Raw genomic sequence first — 18,983 nt, 5'->3', positions numbered from 1 at the left:
GGACTCCACGCTTTCACTGCCGAGGGCCCAAGTTCAATCTCTGGTCAGGGAACTAAGATCCCATAAGCCACACAGTGTGGCAAAAAGGGGGAAAATAAAGAAAGAAAGAAAGAATGAATGAATTGTGATAGGGTAAGGGTATGGGGCAAGAATGGAAGCAGATATATCAATGAAGATACTACTGAAATATTTCAGGCAAGAGGTGAAGGTGGCTTAGACTGATGTGATAGCAATGGTGATATATGATATATTTAAGAGTTAAAGTAGTAGAACTTGCCTTCATGATTTGGACTTGGAGGTGAGGGAAAGATAAATCGAGAATTAATCCTAGGGTTATACTTAAGGGGACTTAAGAGCTATTTATTGAAGTAGGAAAAAATGAGGTAGGGTTAGGGGAAGAGTTTTTATTGACAGTGGGTAGGTAAAATCAAGAGTTCTGTTTTGGAAATGTTAAATTTGAAATGCCCATTGGGTATACAAGTGAAGATTTCAGTTCGACAGTTGACTATGTGGGTTGAAAGTACAGGGAACCAAGAGCAGGGTTAGAGATATAGGAATCAGCAGCACGCAGGTGAGATTTGAAGGCTATAGGTTGGATGAAATAATTTAGATAGAGGAAAGGGCACAGAACTGAGCTCTGGGAAACTACAACATTTAGAGGTAGTACAAGAAGGAGGCAGTAGGAAAGGAGACAGTGAAGAAGCAGCTACTCAGGCGAAGAACCAGGAATGTGCTATATCGCATTGAAGAAGATAAGAGAAGAAAATGTTTTTAAGAACCTTAAGGTACTTAGAACAGTTACCTTGCTATTTGCATGTAGTCCTAACTTCCTATGTTATATTGTAAACTCCCTGTGGACAGTTCTGTGTATCTTTGTATTCCTCACATGTAGTACCCTAGAATTGCCTGACATAAGCAAACGTTCAAAGAGTTTATTTTCCATGCAAGCGCTGCTAGTCCCTGGGCAGTGATCAGGCACTGTTCTGTATCTGGAGATAATAAGGATAATTTACTCAAGGTTGGTGCAATCTGGAATAGAAAACAGACTTGTCAATATATAATTGAGATGGTGTCAAACAGAATGATACATTGTAATAAGTACTACAAAAGAGGCATATGTACCTTTTGTTTTTGAGTTCTGTGGAGGGAAAACATATGTAGGATCAGAAAAGGTTTTATGTAGTTAAATCTTGAGTTTTGCTTTGAAGGATTAATAAGATAAGCAAGATGGAATAAGAAATGATGTGTTTCCTGGCTGAGAGAATAGTAGGGACAGATGTAAAGTGGTATAAAAGTACAGGTATGTTTGAGAAAGCAGTCTTACCGTATAAAGGAGTAGCAAAATTTCTGGAGATCATGGGAAGGTAGTTAAAACTTTTAAAAAGTGTACAGTGATGATCAGATTTTCATTTCAGAAAAATGACCCTGATGAGGCATTGGCTGGAATAATGAGATTAATGGAAGGACATTTGATTGGAGGCCATTGTAAAAATTGAAGCCATGATGTTGAGTGCCTGAGGCACTGGAAAATGTTACAGAGAGAAACAGCTTTTAGAGTTATTGCAGAGGTAGAATGGACAGTACTTGGTCTATTGCAAGTGAAGAATGATGAGGAAGGAAGAGTCAAATATGACTGGTATTTCTAGCTTCAGTAACTAGGTAAATAGCAGTGATGTTAGCCGTCAGGGTAGAGGAGGAAAGAATGCATGATCTCTGAATAAGGGACTAGTTTCATAAATTATGTTACATTCCACCCTCAAAAGTTCTCTGTATGATAATGATGTACCATTAAGTAAAATAAATAGCTTTGTATAGTATGACTCCTTTATACATGTGTACATAAATATTTATATACACATATACATATTTACTATATATGCACATGTATACCACAGATACCATGTATGTTTTTATAAGTTTAGAAAAATGTAAGGACTGGAACATAAACTGTTAATGGTTATGTGGATTATTCTGAAAAATGGATAGCAAAGGGAGTTGTGGCCTTTCCATTGTTGCTTCAATATTTAAATGTTGCATGATTTTTTTTCCTACATCCTATGTTACCTTTATGCAAAGCACCAAAACAAAACAAAGCAAAACAAGACAGTATGATCTGTCTATCTAGATATCTGTACATTGTGTCCATCTTGAAAAAAAATGGCAGGAAGGGGTGTTTTGGTTCTGTTCAAAATATAACACGTTTTTTCCCCTCTTCATAACTTTTTGTTCATGCTGTTGTCCACAATGACATTTCCTCTTCTTTGTGCTTTTGCCCTCGATTTAAGGCTCATCTTTGTGCTCTAGCTCTCTGTTGGTGCTTTTTTTTGTTTTTGTTTTTTATCTTGAGGAGCTCATAGGGATCTTGGCTTCTACTGAATTATGATAGCACACGTATTCTTACGTCCTAATTGTATTTGTATTTCTTATATATAGGTACATAACAAATTCCCACAAACGTTGCTGCTTGAAACAACATACATTTTCTATCTTATAATTTCTTTGGGTCAGGCATCTGGGCACAGCTCAACTGAGAATTTTACAAGTCTGCAATAACGGTATTAGTTAAGCTGTGTTCTTCTCTGGAGGTTGGAGTCCTCTTATAAGCTCACATGGTTGTTGGCAGAATTCAGTTCCTTTCACCTCTAGGACCGACGTCTCCATTTTCTTGCTGGCTGTCACTAGGATCTGATCTCAGCTCCTAGAGGCTCTCCTAGCCCCTTGTCACATGGCCCTCTCATGCCATGGCAGCTTACTTTTTCAAGGCTGGTGGGAGAATCTCTTGTCAGCCAAGGTAGAGCCTATATAATGTAACATATCACAGGAGTGTCTATCCCATCATCTTTGCCATATTCTACTTCCTAATACCAAGTCCAAGATTCTCCTCAGGTTAAACTCGTGGAATGGGGTCATACAAGACCTTGACTCATTGGAGGTCACCTTAGAGTGTATCCACCATAGCACATCTATTCGTATTTAAAGCTGGAGAGGACCTCAGAGTGTTCTCTTCCTCTCCAACTAAAATATAAGGAAAGTTCATCTCCAGTGCTTAGCATCTTTATAGCATAGTAGGTATTGAATAGATATTTGACAGTGATTCAAAAGGCAGAGGGAATCGTGCACAAAAATGTTAATAGATCAGAGTAAATACTCAGAAAACTTATTCAGTTATACTGTGTATGAAATGGTTAAGGCTTGATATTTTAGGACATGGTGAAATTGAGAGCATACATTAAATCTGGAAATATTACGGAGGAGATATTGGCAGTATTTGTTGATTGATTAGGGACCTGGAGGAAGGTGGTAGCGAAGAGGGAGGGACTAGAATAACTTTGAGGTTGTTTGTTTGGGGACTGAGAGGCTGGTGTGCCAGTGACTAATCAATTCAATTAATATTAGAGTGCTGTGAGGCAGTATATTGATGTTAAATTCACGATGTGGTTTTTGGTCTCTAGAGAGTAACTAAAGCACAAACCAATATTTCACATCTACACTATGAAAGCAGTTGCTTTCTCTATCTGTAGAGTCATAGGAAGTTATTCATTAGCAGGTTTTAAAATTGCACTAGGGATTGTTTTTATCTATAATGCCTGAATGTGTACTGTTTACCCTAATGATGTTACCCAAAAATCATAGATAGGACATTGCATTAACTTCTAAAGTGACTGGGAGACAGTTTGGGGTTAATGGAGAGGGTCTGACAGACCTGGAATCAAATTATAAGTAGTGTATATGAACTTAATAGAGATATGGAAAAAGTGGTAGAAGAGCAGGAAGCCTTTTTATTTTCCTTAGGGATTTTCTCTTTTCCTTTCTTTTAATTATTGCTTGTTGTAAAACTTAGAACAATAGGGAAATATGAGGAGGAAGACATATAGCCTAACTTTCTAGAGAAGGGGATGGAACGCTTTTTTTTGTAAAGGGCCAGATAGTAAGTATTTTAGACTTTGCAGGCCATATGGTCTCTGTCACTACTACTCAATTTTAGTATTATAATGTGATAACAGCCATAGATAATAGTTATTAAACAGATGGGCATGGCATGGCATGGAATGGGTTTGTTCCAATAAAACATTATTAACAAAAATGGTTGGCAGGCCAGATTGGCTCACATGCCATAATTCTAGTAATTCTGACCTTATTCTCAATGACTGGAAATTTGGTATATTCCCTTTCATATTTTTCCCAAACTCATATTGTACATAATATTCTTCAAAATATTTTCCACTTAATAATATATTGTGGAAAAACTTGTGTTGTTAATTCAGAAGAATCTATCTCATTATATGATTGTATATTTTGGTTCTTTCAGTTTTTCACTCTTATTAAGTGTTATAGGGAACTTCCTTGTACACACACACACCTTTCTGCACTTGTGAGAACATATTCATATGGCAGGTTACTAGGAGTGTAACGATTGCTTTGTATCAAAGTCTATGCACACTTAATTTATACATATTTTTTAAATTAATATTTATTGGAGTATCCAGTAGTTGATTTACAATGTTGTGTTACTTTCAAGTGTACAGCAAAGTGAATCAGTTATACATATACATATATCCACTCTTTTTTAGATTCTTTTCCCATATAGGTCATTACAGGGTATTGAGTAGAGATACTGCTCAATACTCTGCTACACAGTAGGTTCTTATTAGGTATCTATTTTATGTATAGTAGTGTGTATATGTCAATCCCAATCTCCCCATTAATCCCTCCCCACTCCTCTTGGTTTGTTTTCTACATCTGTGTTAATTTATATTTTTGAGAAAAATGTTGCTACAGGGACTTACCTGGTGGCACAGTGGTTAAGAATCCACCTGCCAATGCAGGGGACATGGGTTTGAGCCCTGGTCTGGGAAGATCCCACATGCCGCGGAGCAACTAAGGCCGTGCACCACAACCACTGAGCCTGTGCTCTAGAGCTTGCGAGCCACAACTGCTGAGCCCACGCACCACAACTACTGAAGCCTGCACGCTTAGACCCGTGCTCCACAGCAAGAGAAACCACTGCAATGAGAAGCCTGCACACCGCAATGAAGAGTAGCCCCAGCTCGCTGCAATTAGAGAAAGCCTGTGTGCAGCAACGAAGACCCAGTGCAGCCATAAATGAATAAAGAAATAAATTTATTTATTTATTTTTAAAAAGTTGCTACAAAGAGATGCAAGAACCCCATGGAATGTCTGTAGACATGCCATTGTTGATGACTGTTGGGTCTAACTTTTATAGGTGGGCCTTATCTAATTGCAGGTTAGCTACTCTTGCTATTGACATAAAGAACATAATCGTAGCCCTGCCCATTCTATCTCTCCAGTTCCTTTAAAGAAGGGAGTTTAGAAGACTTTTACATAACATATTCCAGAAGACTCCATTTCTATAAAATGAATCGTTCTGTTGGTATTTGTGGTAGGTGAATGGTATTATGGAAGCATTTACCAGGAATGGGTCAATCATTTATATATTCAGGGTATTTTTTTGCAATGTTTAAAAGTGTATGATCATTACTAGCGTTCAGTATGAATCATTATATGGAGAGGTCTGTAGTATCACCAAAGTTAATCACCTGTTAAACTGTTGACTTCTATTACCATAAATTAGTTAAAAAACATTTTTTTATAGAGAAGATTTTTTAAAATATTAATTTTATTAGCACTTATTTTTGGCTGCGTTGGGTCTTCGTTGCTGTGTGCAGGCAAGCGGGGGCTACTCTTCGTTGGGGTGCGCCAGCTTCTCATTGCAGTGGCTTCTCTTGTTGCGGAGCTCTAGGTGTGCGGCCTTCAGTAGTTGTGGTACATGGGCTTAGCTGCTCCGCGGCGTGTGGGATCCTCCTGGACCAGGGCTCAAACCCGTGTCCCCTGCATTTGCAGGTGGATTCCCAACCACTGCACCCGTCACCAGGGAGGCCCCCCAAAATATTTTTTTATACAAGATGATTCATATGGTATATATTCTTTGGTGTGCCTTTGCTTAACACTGTTAGTGAAATTAACTTTCTTGTGCATAAAAGTAGTTGTTTCTTTTTAGTGTATTATTATATGAATATTCCACCATTTAGAAAATTCATTTTATTCTTAATGGGCATTTGGGTAGTTGCTAGTGTTTGGCTGTTATAAATAAAGTTGCTGTAAACATTCTGTTAAGTATATTTTGTGATTGTGAGAGTGCTAGTAGTTTCATATCCTTGCCAAATTTTGATACTAGAGTCTTTTTTTTTTTTTAATATAGTGATTCTGGTGGGGTGTAGTATATTTTTTATGGTTTTAATTTGTATCTCCCTGATGATTAGTAATCCTGAACACCTCAACACCTTTTCATGAATTTATTTGCCATTTGGAAATCTTTTGTGACGTGCTTATTTGTGTATTTGGTTGTTTTTATTTATTGTGATTATTGCCTTTTCTTTATTTCTAAGATTTTCTTATGTATTTCAGATATAATTTCCTTGTTGACTATAAGTATTCCAAATCTCCCTTACTAAAGTTTGGTTTTTAATTCTCTTAATGTTGGCTTTCATAAGCATAAATCGTTAATTTTATCAATTTTCTTCTTTATGGTATGTGTACTTTATATTTTGTTAAAGAAATCTTTATTTTAACCTAAGTCATGAAGATACTCTCTTATGTAATCTTCTTCTAGAAGTGTTTAGGTCTTGTCTATGATCCAATTAGAATTGATTTGTTTGTATGGTTTGAGATAGTAGTCAAGATTAATTTTGTCCATATGAACGTCAGTTGATTGATGCAGGACCAGTTCTTGAAATACTCCATCTTCCTCTTATTGCAGTAAATATGGAATCTGGTGAAAAATATAATATATATATTTGTATATTAAATATTTATATTAAAATATATTTCCATATTAAATATTTATATATAACATTTATATAATTATTTATATATTAAATATATATATATTTGTTTCTGCATTCTTTTCTGTTTCGTTGGTCTGTTCATCTGTCTTTGCTCCAATACCACATTGTTTTAATTACTGTATCTTTATAATAAATCCTAATATTTGATAGTGTAAGTCCTCTATTAGGATTATGATTATTATTCCTCCTCTTTTCCCTTCTTCAAGAGTGTCTCAGATATTCTTTGTTCTTTACATTTTCCTATAACTTGTAGAATAAAGTTGCCAAATTACACAGAAAGACCTGCTAAGATTGGGATTGGGATTCATTATGATGCCAAAAACTTGGCCTCTGTGCACTGGAACCAAATCGAATCTCAGTGACAGAATTTTGGGTGAAGTAGAAAAGAATAGCTTTATTGCTTTGCCAGGCAAAGGGGGACACAGTGGGCTCCTGCCCTCGAAAACTGTGTGTCCCAATCTGGGCAGGGTCACTGATAAGATCAGGGTGTGCGCAGGCCCCTTTAATCTGGTCTCTGGTAATTTCTTGATGAGCTTCTCTGGTTTCTTTAATCTGGCCACTGGTGCTCTTCTCTGGAATGAAGAATGCCGACATCTTCCCTTTGTTGGGGGTTTTAGTTCTATAAAGAGCACAAAAGATATTGTTCTGTATATCACTTGAGGCAGAATCAGGACCCTGCCCCAAAGCTGCACTCTTGTTTTTCGGCAGCTCCTCCCTCATATCTGCATCCTCTCCCTTCCCTGATTAGCAACTGCTTGAATCTCCCCTTTGGAACTTAGGGAAGGCCATGGAGGCTGGAGTGTGTTCCCTACAAACAAGGAATGGGGACACAGGAAGGCTTCTGTACCCAGGAGCGCCAAAGGGTCCTGCTTGGTTTCACTATGAAACTTTACTATATCTGTTGGAAGATTTTTAATCACAGTTTCAATTTCATTACTTGTGATTGGTCTGTTCATATTTTCTGTTTCTTCCTGGTTCAGTGTTGGAAGGTTATACCTTTCTAAGAATTTGTCCATTTCTTCTAGGTTGTCCATTTTATTGGTATATAGTTGCTTGTAATAGTCTCTTATGATGCTTTGTATTTCTACGGTGTCTGTTGTAACTTCTTTTTTTCCATTTCTAATTTTATTGATTTGAGTTCTCCACTTTTTTTTTTTTTTTTTTTTTTTGCGGTACGCGGGCCTCTCACTGTTGTGGCCTCTCCCGTTGCGGAGCACAGGCTCCGGACGCACAGGCCCAGCGACCATGGCTCACGGGCCCAGCCGCTCCACGGCATGTGGGATCTTCCTGGACCGGGGCACGAACCCGTGTCCCCTGCATCAGCAGGCGGACTCTCAACCACTGCACTACCAGGGAAGCCCCTCTCCACTCTTTTTCTTCATGAATCTGGCTAAAGGTTTATCAATTTTGTTTATCTTCTCAAAGAACTGGCTTTTAGTTTTATTGATCTTTGCTGTTGTTTTTTTTTTGTTTGTTTCTATTTCATTTATTTCTGCTCTGATCTTTATGATTTCTTTCCTTCTACTAACTTTGGGTTTTGTTTGTTCTTTCTCTAGTTCCTTTAGGTGTAAGGTTAGATTGTTTATCTGAGATTTGTGTTGTTTCTTGAGGTAAGATTGTATTGCTATAAATTTCCCTCTTAGAACTGCTTTTACTGCATCCCATAGGTTTTGGGTCATTGTATTCTCATTGTCATTCGGTTCTAGGTATTTTTTGATTTCCTGTTTGATTTCTTCAGTGATCTCTTGGTTATTTAGTGGCGTATTGTTTAGCTTCCATGTGTTTGTGTTTTTTACGGTTTTTTCTCTGTAATTTATTTCTAGTCTCCTAGTGTTGTGGTCAGAAAAGATGCTTGATATGATTTTAATTTTCTTAAATTTACCAAAACTTGATTTGTGACCCAAGATGTGATCTATTCTGCAGAATGTTCCGTGTACACTTGACAAGAAAATATAATCTGCTGTTTTCAGGTGGAATGTCCTATAAATATTAATTAAAACTATCTGGTCTATTGTGTCATTTAAAGCTTGTGTTTCCTTATTTTCTGTTTGCATGATCTGTCCATTGGTGTAAGTGAGGTGTTAAAGTCCCCCACTATTATAATATTACTGTTGATTTCCTCTTTTATAGCTGTTAGCAGTTGCCTTATGTATTGAGGTGCTTCTCTGTTTGGTGCATATATATTTATAATTGTTGTATCTTCTTCTTGGATTGATCCCTTGATCATTATGTAGTGTCCTTCCTTGTCTCTTGTAACATTCGTTATCTTAAAGTCTATTTTATCTGATACGAGTATTGCTACTCCAGCTTTCTTTTGATTTCCATTAGCATGGCATATCTTTTTCTATCCCCTCACTTTCAGTCTGTGTCTGTCTCTAGGTCTGAACTGTGTCTCTTGTAGACAGCATACAGGTGGGTCTTGGTTTTGTATCCATTCAGCGAGCTTGTGCCTTTTGGTTGGAGCATTTAATCCAGTCACATTTAAGGAATTATATGTATGTTCCTGTTACCATTTTCTTAACTGTTTTGGGTTTGTTTTTGTAGGTCCTTTTTTTCTCTTGTGTTTCCCACTTAGAGAAGTTCCTTTAACATTTGTTGTAGAGCTGGTTTCATGGTTCTGAATTCTCTTAGCTTTTGCTTGTCTGTAAAGCTTTTGATTTCTCCATCAAATCTGAGTGAGATCCTTGCTGGGTAGAGTATTCTTGGTTGTAGGTTCTTCCCTTTCATCACTTTAAATATATCGCACCACTCCCTTCTGGCTTGCAGAGTTTCTGCTGAGAAATTAGCTGTTAACCTTATGGGAGTTCCCTTGTATGTTATTTTTCCCTTGTTGCTTTCAATAATTTTTCTTTGTCTTTAATTTTTGCCCATTTGATTACTGTGTGTCTCGGCATGTTTCTCCTTGGGTTTATCCTGCCTTGGACTCTCTGCATTTCCTGGACTTGGGTGGCTATTTCCTTTCCCATGTTAGGGAAGTTTTCGACTATAATCTCTTCATATATTTTCTCGGGTCCGTTCTCTCTCTCTTCTCATTCTGGGACCCTAAAATGCGAATGTTGGTGCATTTACTGTTGTCCCAGAGGTCTCTTAGGCTGTCTTCATTTCTTTTCATTCTTTTTTCGTTATTCTGTTCCACAGCAGTGATTTACAGCATTCTGTCTTCCAGGTCACTTATCCATTCTCCTGCCTCAGTGATTCTGTTATTGATTCCTTCTAGTATATTTTTCATTTAGTTTATTGTATTGTTCATCTCTGTTTGTTTGTTCTTTAATTCTTCTAGGTCTTTGTTAAACATTTCTTGCATCTTCTTGATCTTTGCCTCCATTCTTTTTCCGAGGTCCTGGATCATCTTCACTATCATTCTGAATTCTTTTTCTGGAAGGTTGCCTATCTCCACTTCATTTAGTTGTTTTCTGGGGTTTTATATTGTTCCTTCATCTGGACATGGTCCTCTGCCTTTTCATTTTGTGCATCTTTCTGTGATTGTGGTTTTTGTTCCACAGGCTGCAGGATTGTAGCTCTTCTTGCCTCTGCTGTCTGCCCTTTGATGGATGAGGCTATCGAAACTTTACTATCTTGATTTTCTGTGAGTTGGCTTCTGTTTGGTTTTCATTCACTTGGTGTTGTCTCTTATTTTACCTGTTCACTGGTGATTTTTTAAAAAATATTTTATTGGAGTATAGTTGATTTACAATGTTGTGTTAGTTCCTGCTGTACAGCAAAGTGAATCAGTTATACATATACATATAGCCACTCTTTTTTAGATTCTTTTCCCATATAGGTCATTACAGAGTATTGAGTAGAGTTCCCTGTGCTATACATTAGATACTTATTAGTTATTCATTTTATTATATAGCAGCATGTATATGTCACATTCATTTGTGATTAAATGTTGGACATTGTATTTAATAATGCAGGAAATTGTATTTAACAGTCTCTACATGATGGTATCTTCCTGTAGAGAGGATTTCCTTTTGAGTTTTGATTAACAGTTAAATTAGGTGCCAATTATGTTAATTTAAGACTGAGCTGATTCAAAGGTGGAATTTTTAAAATCTTTGTGAGAGTTGCCTTATTTACAGTTTGCCTACTCCTATCTTGCAGCCCTTCTAGGTCTTCTTAAAGCCCAGGGTTTTACAATGAGTCTACAGCACTGTTCTTTATGTTTTTTTTTTTTCTTCTCACCATATGAGATTCTGAAAATTTTGTTTAGTTATTTGGCTGCCAGTTAATCTACGTGCAAATTCCATAACGTTGTTTGAGGGTCTGTTTTCATGTTTTCGAGAACTGTTGTCTGTTTCCTGGGGTATAGTTGGACTCCTTTTGTAAGCCTTGGTAAACTACTAGGATTCCTCTACCTTGACAGGTTATAAAATTCAGTTTTTGTCTCTCAGCTCTATAAGACTTATAACAGCTCTGTTTAGCTTCTCTATTCCCGCCTGTGAGTAGCAAATGCGTCAATGGGAAAGGTCATGCTGAACATCTTCTCTAGGATCCTGGCTGTTTAAATCTTGGCTACCTTGGAAACGCTCCAATACCTTAAAAAAGATTAAAAGATAAATTTAATCTAGCATTTTCAGTTGCTTTTCTTGGATAGTTAGTTTGATAAAAGCGAATCTGCTGTTGCCAGAAGGATAACTTTTTGCTGTTGTGTTCTTCAATTATTTAGTGTAAAATAACGGTCCTTCATTTGGTATGATGTCAGAAAAGGGGAGTAAATGTTCTTTGCTCTCCCAAGTAATAAAATACACCACCTTTGAGCAATGAATAATCATATATGTCGTGTGTATACATATATTTATTTGATGATGTTTATCTCTTTATAGGTTGCTTAGCCAAACCATGAAGGATCATCTAGTAAGAGTAGCGAATGAAGCTGAATTTATCCTGAGCAGGCAGCGAGCAGAGGATGTTCACAGACATGCGGAATTTGAGGTAGGTTAAACCTAGGAGTGGTGTGAGGAAGGTACCATTTTAAAATGTTAGTCATGGGAAACTGTGTAGGTAAAATGGCAGCATGGTCTTAGCAAACATGTATTATCAAAAAATTAAAAATAAATTTGTGAGAGAATCATGGGGATTCTAGGCAGATAGTGCAAGACTCTGTAGCCTTGGCTTTGATAGTTTTCCAATAAAGTAAATAGTGAAGGATTTTTGCCCTCTCTAGGCATGACAGAACAATTAACTGGAAATGAAAACCCCTATGGTAGATGAGATCCTTTAGGTTTCTAGAGAGAAGCTGAACAAGCGGCATGAAGTTTCTTTAACCTTGAGGTGGTAGCCGAGGAAATGAGGGAGAATACAGCTTTCTTCTTGGATCCTCACAGGGGCGACCAAGTGAAAGACCCATCCTGGGCCAGTGCTTGTCTCAGCAGTTGCTTCTGAACATGTGTAATAAACGTGAATTCATAGAGGAAATTAATGGTGTTATAGCTGTATAAATTACAAAAATTCACACTTAAGGTGAACTAGAAGCATTTGACAGGAACTTTTGTTAAAAATTTGGAAAAAAAATTAAAAAGCACCATCTGGGTTCTTTCTAATATATTAAGAGTGGATAATTCACATGTTGCTGATATTTCTCTGGTACATTAAAAATGATGAAAACCTCTCCCAGTTCATTTTATACACCCTTCATAGTATGAAAAAAGATACTGAAAAAATAAAACTGTAGAAGACAAATTTCAGTTAACAATATAGGCACAAAATTCTAACTAAAACTTTAACCAACATAATCCAATAATGTAATGAAAGAACTATACAATTGACTCTTGAACAACAGAGGTTTGAACTGGGGGGGTCCACTTATCAGCCAGTATTTTTTATTTTTATTTTTTTTACGGTACGGGGGCCTCTCACTGTTGTGGCCTCTCCCGTTGCGGAGCACAGGCTCCGGACGCACAGGCTTAGCGGCCGTGGCTCACGGGCCCAGCCGCTCCGTGGCATGTGGGATCTTCCCGGACCGGGGCACAAACCCGCGTCCCCTGCATCGGCAGGCAGACTCTCAACACTGCGCCACCAGGGAAGCCCATCAGCCAGTATTTTTTGATAGTAAATACTAAAGTACCACAGAGTCTGCAGCTGGTCAAAATTACAGATGTGGAGGAACCTTGGATATCGAAGGCTGACTATAAATTATATGTGTATTAACCTCCATGTTTTTCAAGGGTTAGCTGTATAGTGTAGATTGCTTATAATTTATTTATGGATGCTAAAGATGATTTGATATTAAGATATCTACCTATAAAATAAATTATATCACCAAATTAAAAATAGGAAAATCATGCGTATATATCAATAAATGTAGAAAAATGCATAGTACAAATTTTAGTATCCAGCTCTAATGAAACTGAGAAAAAATCGTGTATATCAGAAAACAATCTAAATATGATAATGACTATTTACTATTATTTAAAATGTTTCAAGCCATTTCTATTAAAATCAGGAAAAAAGAGTGATTGATATCTTCTATTAACATTAACAAAATTTTTTAATGTTTTTGCAAGTGCAAGATATTGTTAATATAATTGGTAGATAAAGAAGATGTAATATTACTTTCAGATTGCTCATGCTATGATCTAGGAAAATCTAAGAGATTCTTGAATATTTTTCTACCAGAATTAATAGGGACTTTAGTAAGATTATTGGATATAAGATAAATATGCAGACAGATTAATAGATTATCTTTTGAGTAGCAAGCAGTAGCCAGCTAAGAATGGAAATCAGAAATGTATACAGTTAGGACAAAAGTACTATTTTGGGTTGAATTCTCTAAGAAGTGTACAGACACTGTTTGTAACAAAAGTATAAAATCTCATTAATACAATACAAAATATAAACTGCTGGAGAATCATTCCATGCTGGGTAGTGTAACTTGCTCTGTGTGTGTAAGAGAGAGAGACAGAAACAGAGACATAGAATTCTTCTTTTATTTTGAAATAATTTGAGACTTACAGGAGAGTAATGAGTAGTACAAGAACTATTCTTCAACACTCTCCTATATTCTGTAGTTGTTAAAAGTTTAACACATTTGCTTCTCTCCTGTTTTTCTTTGTTTTTCTGAATTTGAGAGTAAGTTGAAGCCATGATACCCTTTTACCCCTAATTACTTAAGTGAGAATTTCCTATGCCCATTCTCTGTTTTAATCTTGTACAGTTATCAAATCAGAAAATTTTCACTGGTGCAATGCTATTATTTAAATATAGACCTTATTCATATTTTTCCAAAGTCTTCATAATGTTCTTTATAGTCAAAAAGAGAAAATATTACTGCCCCCAAAGATGTCAGTTTTTCTCAAATTAATATGTAAATTCAGTACAGTAAAATTAGCATATCATTCCATTAGAATAACAGTGGAGTATTTGAAATTTAAATATACCTTTAAAAATATCTAAATATCAAAATCTTCCACAAAATATATTTGGATCTGCAAATATCCAGTTAATGCGGGAAAAGAAATGCATTAGTGTAGCCCTAAGATTTATGAAATAAAAATATTGAGGATGTACTTGATTTCCCAGATAAACAATACTAATTAAAACAATACTATAAAGACAATATATATAAAAAATCTTCCAGATAGAGTAAGGATATAGGATGAAAGATGACATAGTAAGTATTTTAGAAACAGATTTGGAAAACTGTAAAAGTGGCACTGAGGCATATGGGAGAATTTTGAAACCAAGACAGGCCACTTAGAAAGTATAAAAAGTAAGCGTCTGTTACTACATATAATATTAAGCTGAGGAAACATACCATCAACAACATGGAAAGACATAATGGAACATGGAAAGACTGATAAATTAATATGTTTACTATATTAATAATTCTCATGAAATAAGTGAAAAATTGACCCAACAGGCAAATATTCAGAGGACAGGAATAGGGATTTCACAGAAGAATATGTTACCAGTAGCATTTAGAATGGTACTCAAATGATTGAATATTTACACAAATATTTAGGGAAACGTAAATTAGAGAAATTATGATATAACTTCTCTGTTCTCAGGTTGAGAGAAGGAAAGAATGATAGCTAGTACTGTTGAAGGAGATAGGGGAGATGAGATGGGCAATGGTATTGTCTTATATTTTTAGTGGAAATGTACATTTTTGTGTTATGGGAAGGCAATATGTTCATATGTATTTTAATAATAATTATATTGGCATGTGCACACACACCCATTTACTCAATAACCCTATTCTGTGAATATATCTTTAAGAAAAAGTAATAGTATATAAGCATAGATATGTAAACCTGCTTATTGCAGTGTTGTATGTAAATTTAATAAAATAAAAACAACAATGGAAAAACAAGAAAATGTTTCTTTAACAAAAGAACCATCATTTTCTCAATGAACAGGATGTTAATAAATTATCAAAAAATGAAGAGCTTGATTTTTTTTAATAAGAGCTTTATTCATATCTTTGTTTTTTAAATTGCATACTTTAATCCACAATCTGCTATGAAAGTTGAAGATATTAGTCCTCTCATAATTCTTTTTCATTTTTGTCTCTTCAACTTCTAATTTTTAAAGTTATATTTTATTTTTCATATTGTCTAAATATGTAACATTCATTTATTTTAACCACAATTCTGATAGTACTTGAGTGTTTGTAATATATTTAAGTGAATTCATTACCCCATCCCCTCTTTTATTAGTCATAATAATTTCTTAATTTCCCCCAGGTTCTTTCTTTGGACTCAATTCTTTTTTTTTTTTTCCCAGAAAGAAAAGTAGGAGAAACATTTATTTTACCGTTTATTATGCTCTGTTTAAATTTGACTGAAAAAAATATACATATAGAAATGTGCACATATCAGTAGTGTGCAGTTCAATGAATTTTCACAAACTGACCACACCTGGGTAATCAGTCCTCAGATTAAGAAATAAACTATTACCAGCAATTTAGAGCCCCCTTCTAGTCTATAACCTTTTAAGGACCACTACTATCCTGTCTTCCAACACCATAAATGAATTTGTATTTTATATAAATGTAATAATACAATATATATTCTTTTGTGCCATCATTTTTTCACTCAGCATTGAGTTTTATGTTATTATGTTACGCTATTAGATTGTTCCCTCTTATTCCTATAGTATTCCACTATGTGAATATTGACTCAATTCTTAATTGGCTAGGTTTCGTCTCCTCCCCTCCCCCCAACAAAGGGTTCATGTGTGCTGTAAATTTAAAATTCTTTCATGTTTAAGAATATTTGCCAGCTGTCATTATATCTGAATGACATCCTGATGGATTGAATATTCTTGGCTAACCCTTGCTTTCCTTTAGAACTTTATAGACATTGCTTCATTGTATTTTGGCTTTGAACGTTGCTTTCAGAGAAGTTTGAGGCCAGCCTGATATTTTCCCTTAGTTGGTAATTTGTTTGTTTTCTGTCTGAGATTTATTTGTCCATGGAGTTGATTTCTTAACAGGAATATGACTTAATATTGAGCATTATTTATCAAAAGTTCCTGGAACATAGTTTTTTTGTTATAATCTGCAAATTCAGATTTTTCCTTCAGTTCTTAGTAATTTCTATAAATTAAAATGTGAAATATCTTTTGCATTTTATTTTCTTTTTCTTAGTGACACATAAATCTATGTTAGATATGTCTGTCTTTCATATCTATTAGTTATTTCTTAATTGCTTTACTTTCTTTGATCTCCAGTCATGAGTAAAGTTTTTAATGTTTTATTTTCTCTGTCTGTGGTTTGCCTATAATGATTGTTTTGTTCTTCATTTTGTTTATTTAGATCTTCAGCCTCTCTACCTTTTTCTCTTATCTTGACTTTTATTTTTTTTGTGTTTTTTTGAGTTATAGTTTTATGTTGTTTTTTAGAAGAAAATAATCATGAGGAATTTCATTTTTTTGTTATATATTCTTTGTCTTTTGTATAGAATCTTCCAGTTTTATTTAAATATTTTATTTGTTTTTTATTTATTCATTGATTCGCAATTTATGTTTGCATAACTACTGTTTGGCTTAGACAGACGGAATATCTTGGTGACTCCCTTCTCACTGTCTCTAAAGGTAAAGCTAATTTTTTCTGTCACTGAGCTACACTTTGATGTTTGAAATTTGATTTTTGCCCAGTTTTGTTTGCCTATCATGAAAAGAGGGAGAGAGATCTTCGACCTAGGTGAGGAGGCCTTCGTAGCACACCTAAGTCTTGCTTTCTTTTTACAAGATTTCGTTAAGTATTTTCTACCAAGTTCATTCCATCTTATTAGAAACTATGGATAATTCTCATCAGGGAAAAATGTGCTTAGGCTGTGAATCATTATCTGTCATTTCAGAGAGTACTCTGGAGGCTACTGCCCTGGGAAGTCAGCCCTATTTTTCACTTCCTTGTTTCACCAATTTTTGCACTGTAGATTTTTCTACAGTGCATCTTCAATAAGAGGAAACAAGAGAGAACAGTAGTTACTCGGTTTGTGTCTCTCCATATATGAAGGCATTAAGAAAAATTATCAGAATGTTGTTAGTTTACCAACATTGCTTTGGGGACATGGTTAGGAACTGAGCTTACTGCAACCTTAGTTCTAATACCAGTATGTTTAATTTCCCCAAGGTAACCAGTTTTTTAATGTTTGGTAGTTTATGTTATGTTTCTTTTAGTTATTTTTGTTAGGGTTTTATTGGTTGTTGTTCAATATTTTTGTTTTTGCTAATTTGTTTAGGATTTGAAGGAAGAAAAAACTTTTAAAATTGCCATTTCAGCCTAACATCCTAACTTGGAACGTATTCCTTACTGTCCTTTCTAATTGGTTATGGAGAAGTTCCTTTGTAACTCTGGGTTGAGATTGCAGTTCATTCTTTTAAGTTTTAGTGATCATGGTGCTGGTGATATATGTGTTCTTATATGAATGAATTGAGAGAATGAGGAAGGAGAAAACATGTGGAATTGAAAAGAGGAAAAATACTTCTAAAACAGTGTGCAATACAAGAAATTAAATTGATCTGACCCAAATGGTACATACATTTGCAATTTAGATAAGGGATAATAGTGACAATTGTAGCTTATATTTCATGAGTCCTTATGTTGGCTCAGAAACTGTCATGGGTGCTTTATAAGTTTTAACTAATTTAATTCTTACAATAAACCTCTGAAATAGTACTGTTATTATCTCTCATTTTATAAATGAGAAAACGGCATAAAGAGGAAATAACCCAGAATTAACAACTGGAATCCAGATCTAGGCAGTTTATCTCTTAATCACTAATCTGTGTATTTGTTTCACATTGTATTAGATTTCCATAGAATGTGTGAATAGGATTTAATCCTGGCATATACAATAGCTGTATTCTAAGCTAATTTAATTTTACACTTTCTACTATAGTTTTTCATTTTAATCTTTATATAATCTTGCTATGAGATTTATAATATTTATAGTAATATTCTAAAGCATGATTATAAAATATCTAAATAGAAACAAATATTTATGAACTGATTTTATTGTTACTTGAATTTTTAGTGGAGAAAATGTATTTGTTTCACATGAGAGTCAATTTTAAGAGAGCAAACATATTTTTAATATTTTCATAGAAATAGAATTCCATTTATTTATACCACAGAACCCCAATTGATTGAGGCATGTTCATGTTTAATATATTTCTAACTACATTGGTCTTAAATCTTAAATAATACTCTACAAGATGAAACATATTTTTTCCTAGACAGCTTATATTCTAAAGGTTATCTATATTCAGCTTTGAATTCATGTTGTGCATTCTTAAATAATATATTTGAACTTTTGCTACTGCTAGTTACTTCCTCCTGCAAAAAAGAGATGTCATGTATTTAATATACCATTTGTGGTTGTAAAGTAGCTGACTTGTTTCATTTATTATCAAGGGATTGATGACAGTGTAGATCTGAAATGCACATCTCTTTAGTTCATTACATGATTATCACTGGAGTGGGATATCCTTGACATCTTCTGCTTTTGATTTATGTAGATGGTCCTTGAATGTCATGACATCATTGATTGGGTGCACATCTTAACTTTATTATTTAATCCTACAGCTGTAAACAGAATGTTTATTAAAAAACTATGTTGTGCAAAACACTATACCCTGTCTTATAAGTGTAGTGTATGTGTGGGTGTA

General features: G+C 34.9%; 1 protein-coding gene across 2 annotated transcripts in view; it reads left to right on the top strand.

Moving 5' to 3' along the window:
* LRBA (LPS responsive beige-like anchor protein) overlaps positions 1-18,983 on the top strand; it is a 733,083-nt gene that overhangs the window by 261,098 nt on the left and 453,002 nt on the right. For both annotated transcript variants that reach the window (XM_060012133.1, XM_060012132.1), the window contains exon 36: positions 11,693-11,801. In XM_060012133.1, the coding sequence (XP_059868116.1) occupies positions 11,693-11,801 (109 nt within the window). The remainder of the gene's footprint in view (positions 1-11,692; positions 11,802-18,983) is intronic.

The sequence above is a fragment of the Delphinus delphis genome, chromosome 5 (assembly GCF_949987515.2).
Source record: "Delphinus delphis chromosome 5, mDelDel1.2, whole genome shotgun sequence".
Lineage (NCBI taxonomy): Eukaryota > Metazoa > Chordata > Mammalia > Artiodactyla > Delphinidae > Delphinus > Delphinus delphis.
The sequence above is the reverse complement of the archived record's forward strand: the minus strand, read 5'-3'. Positions and strand labels throughout refer to the sequence as shown.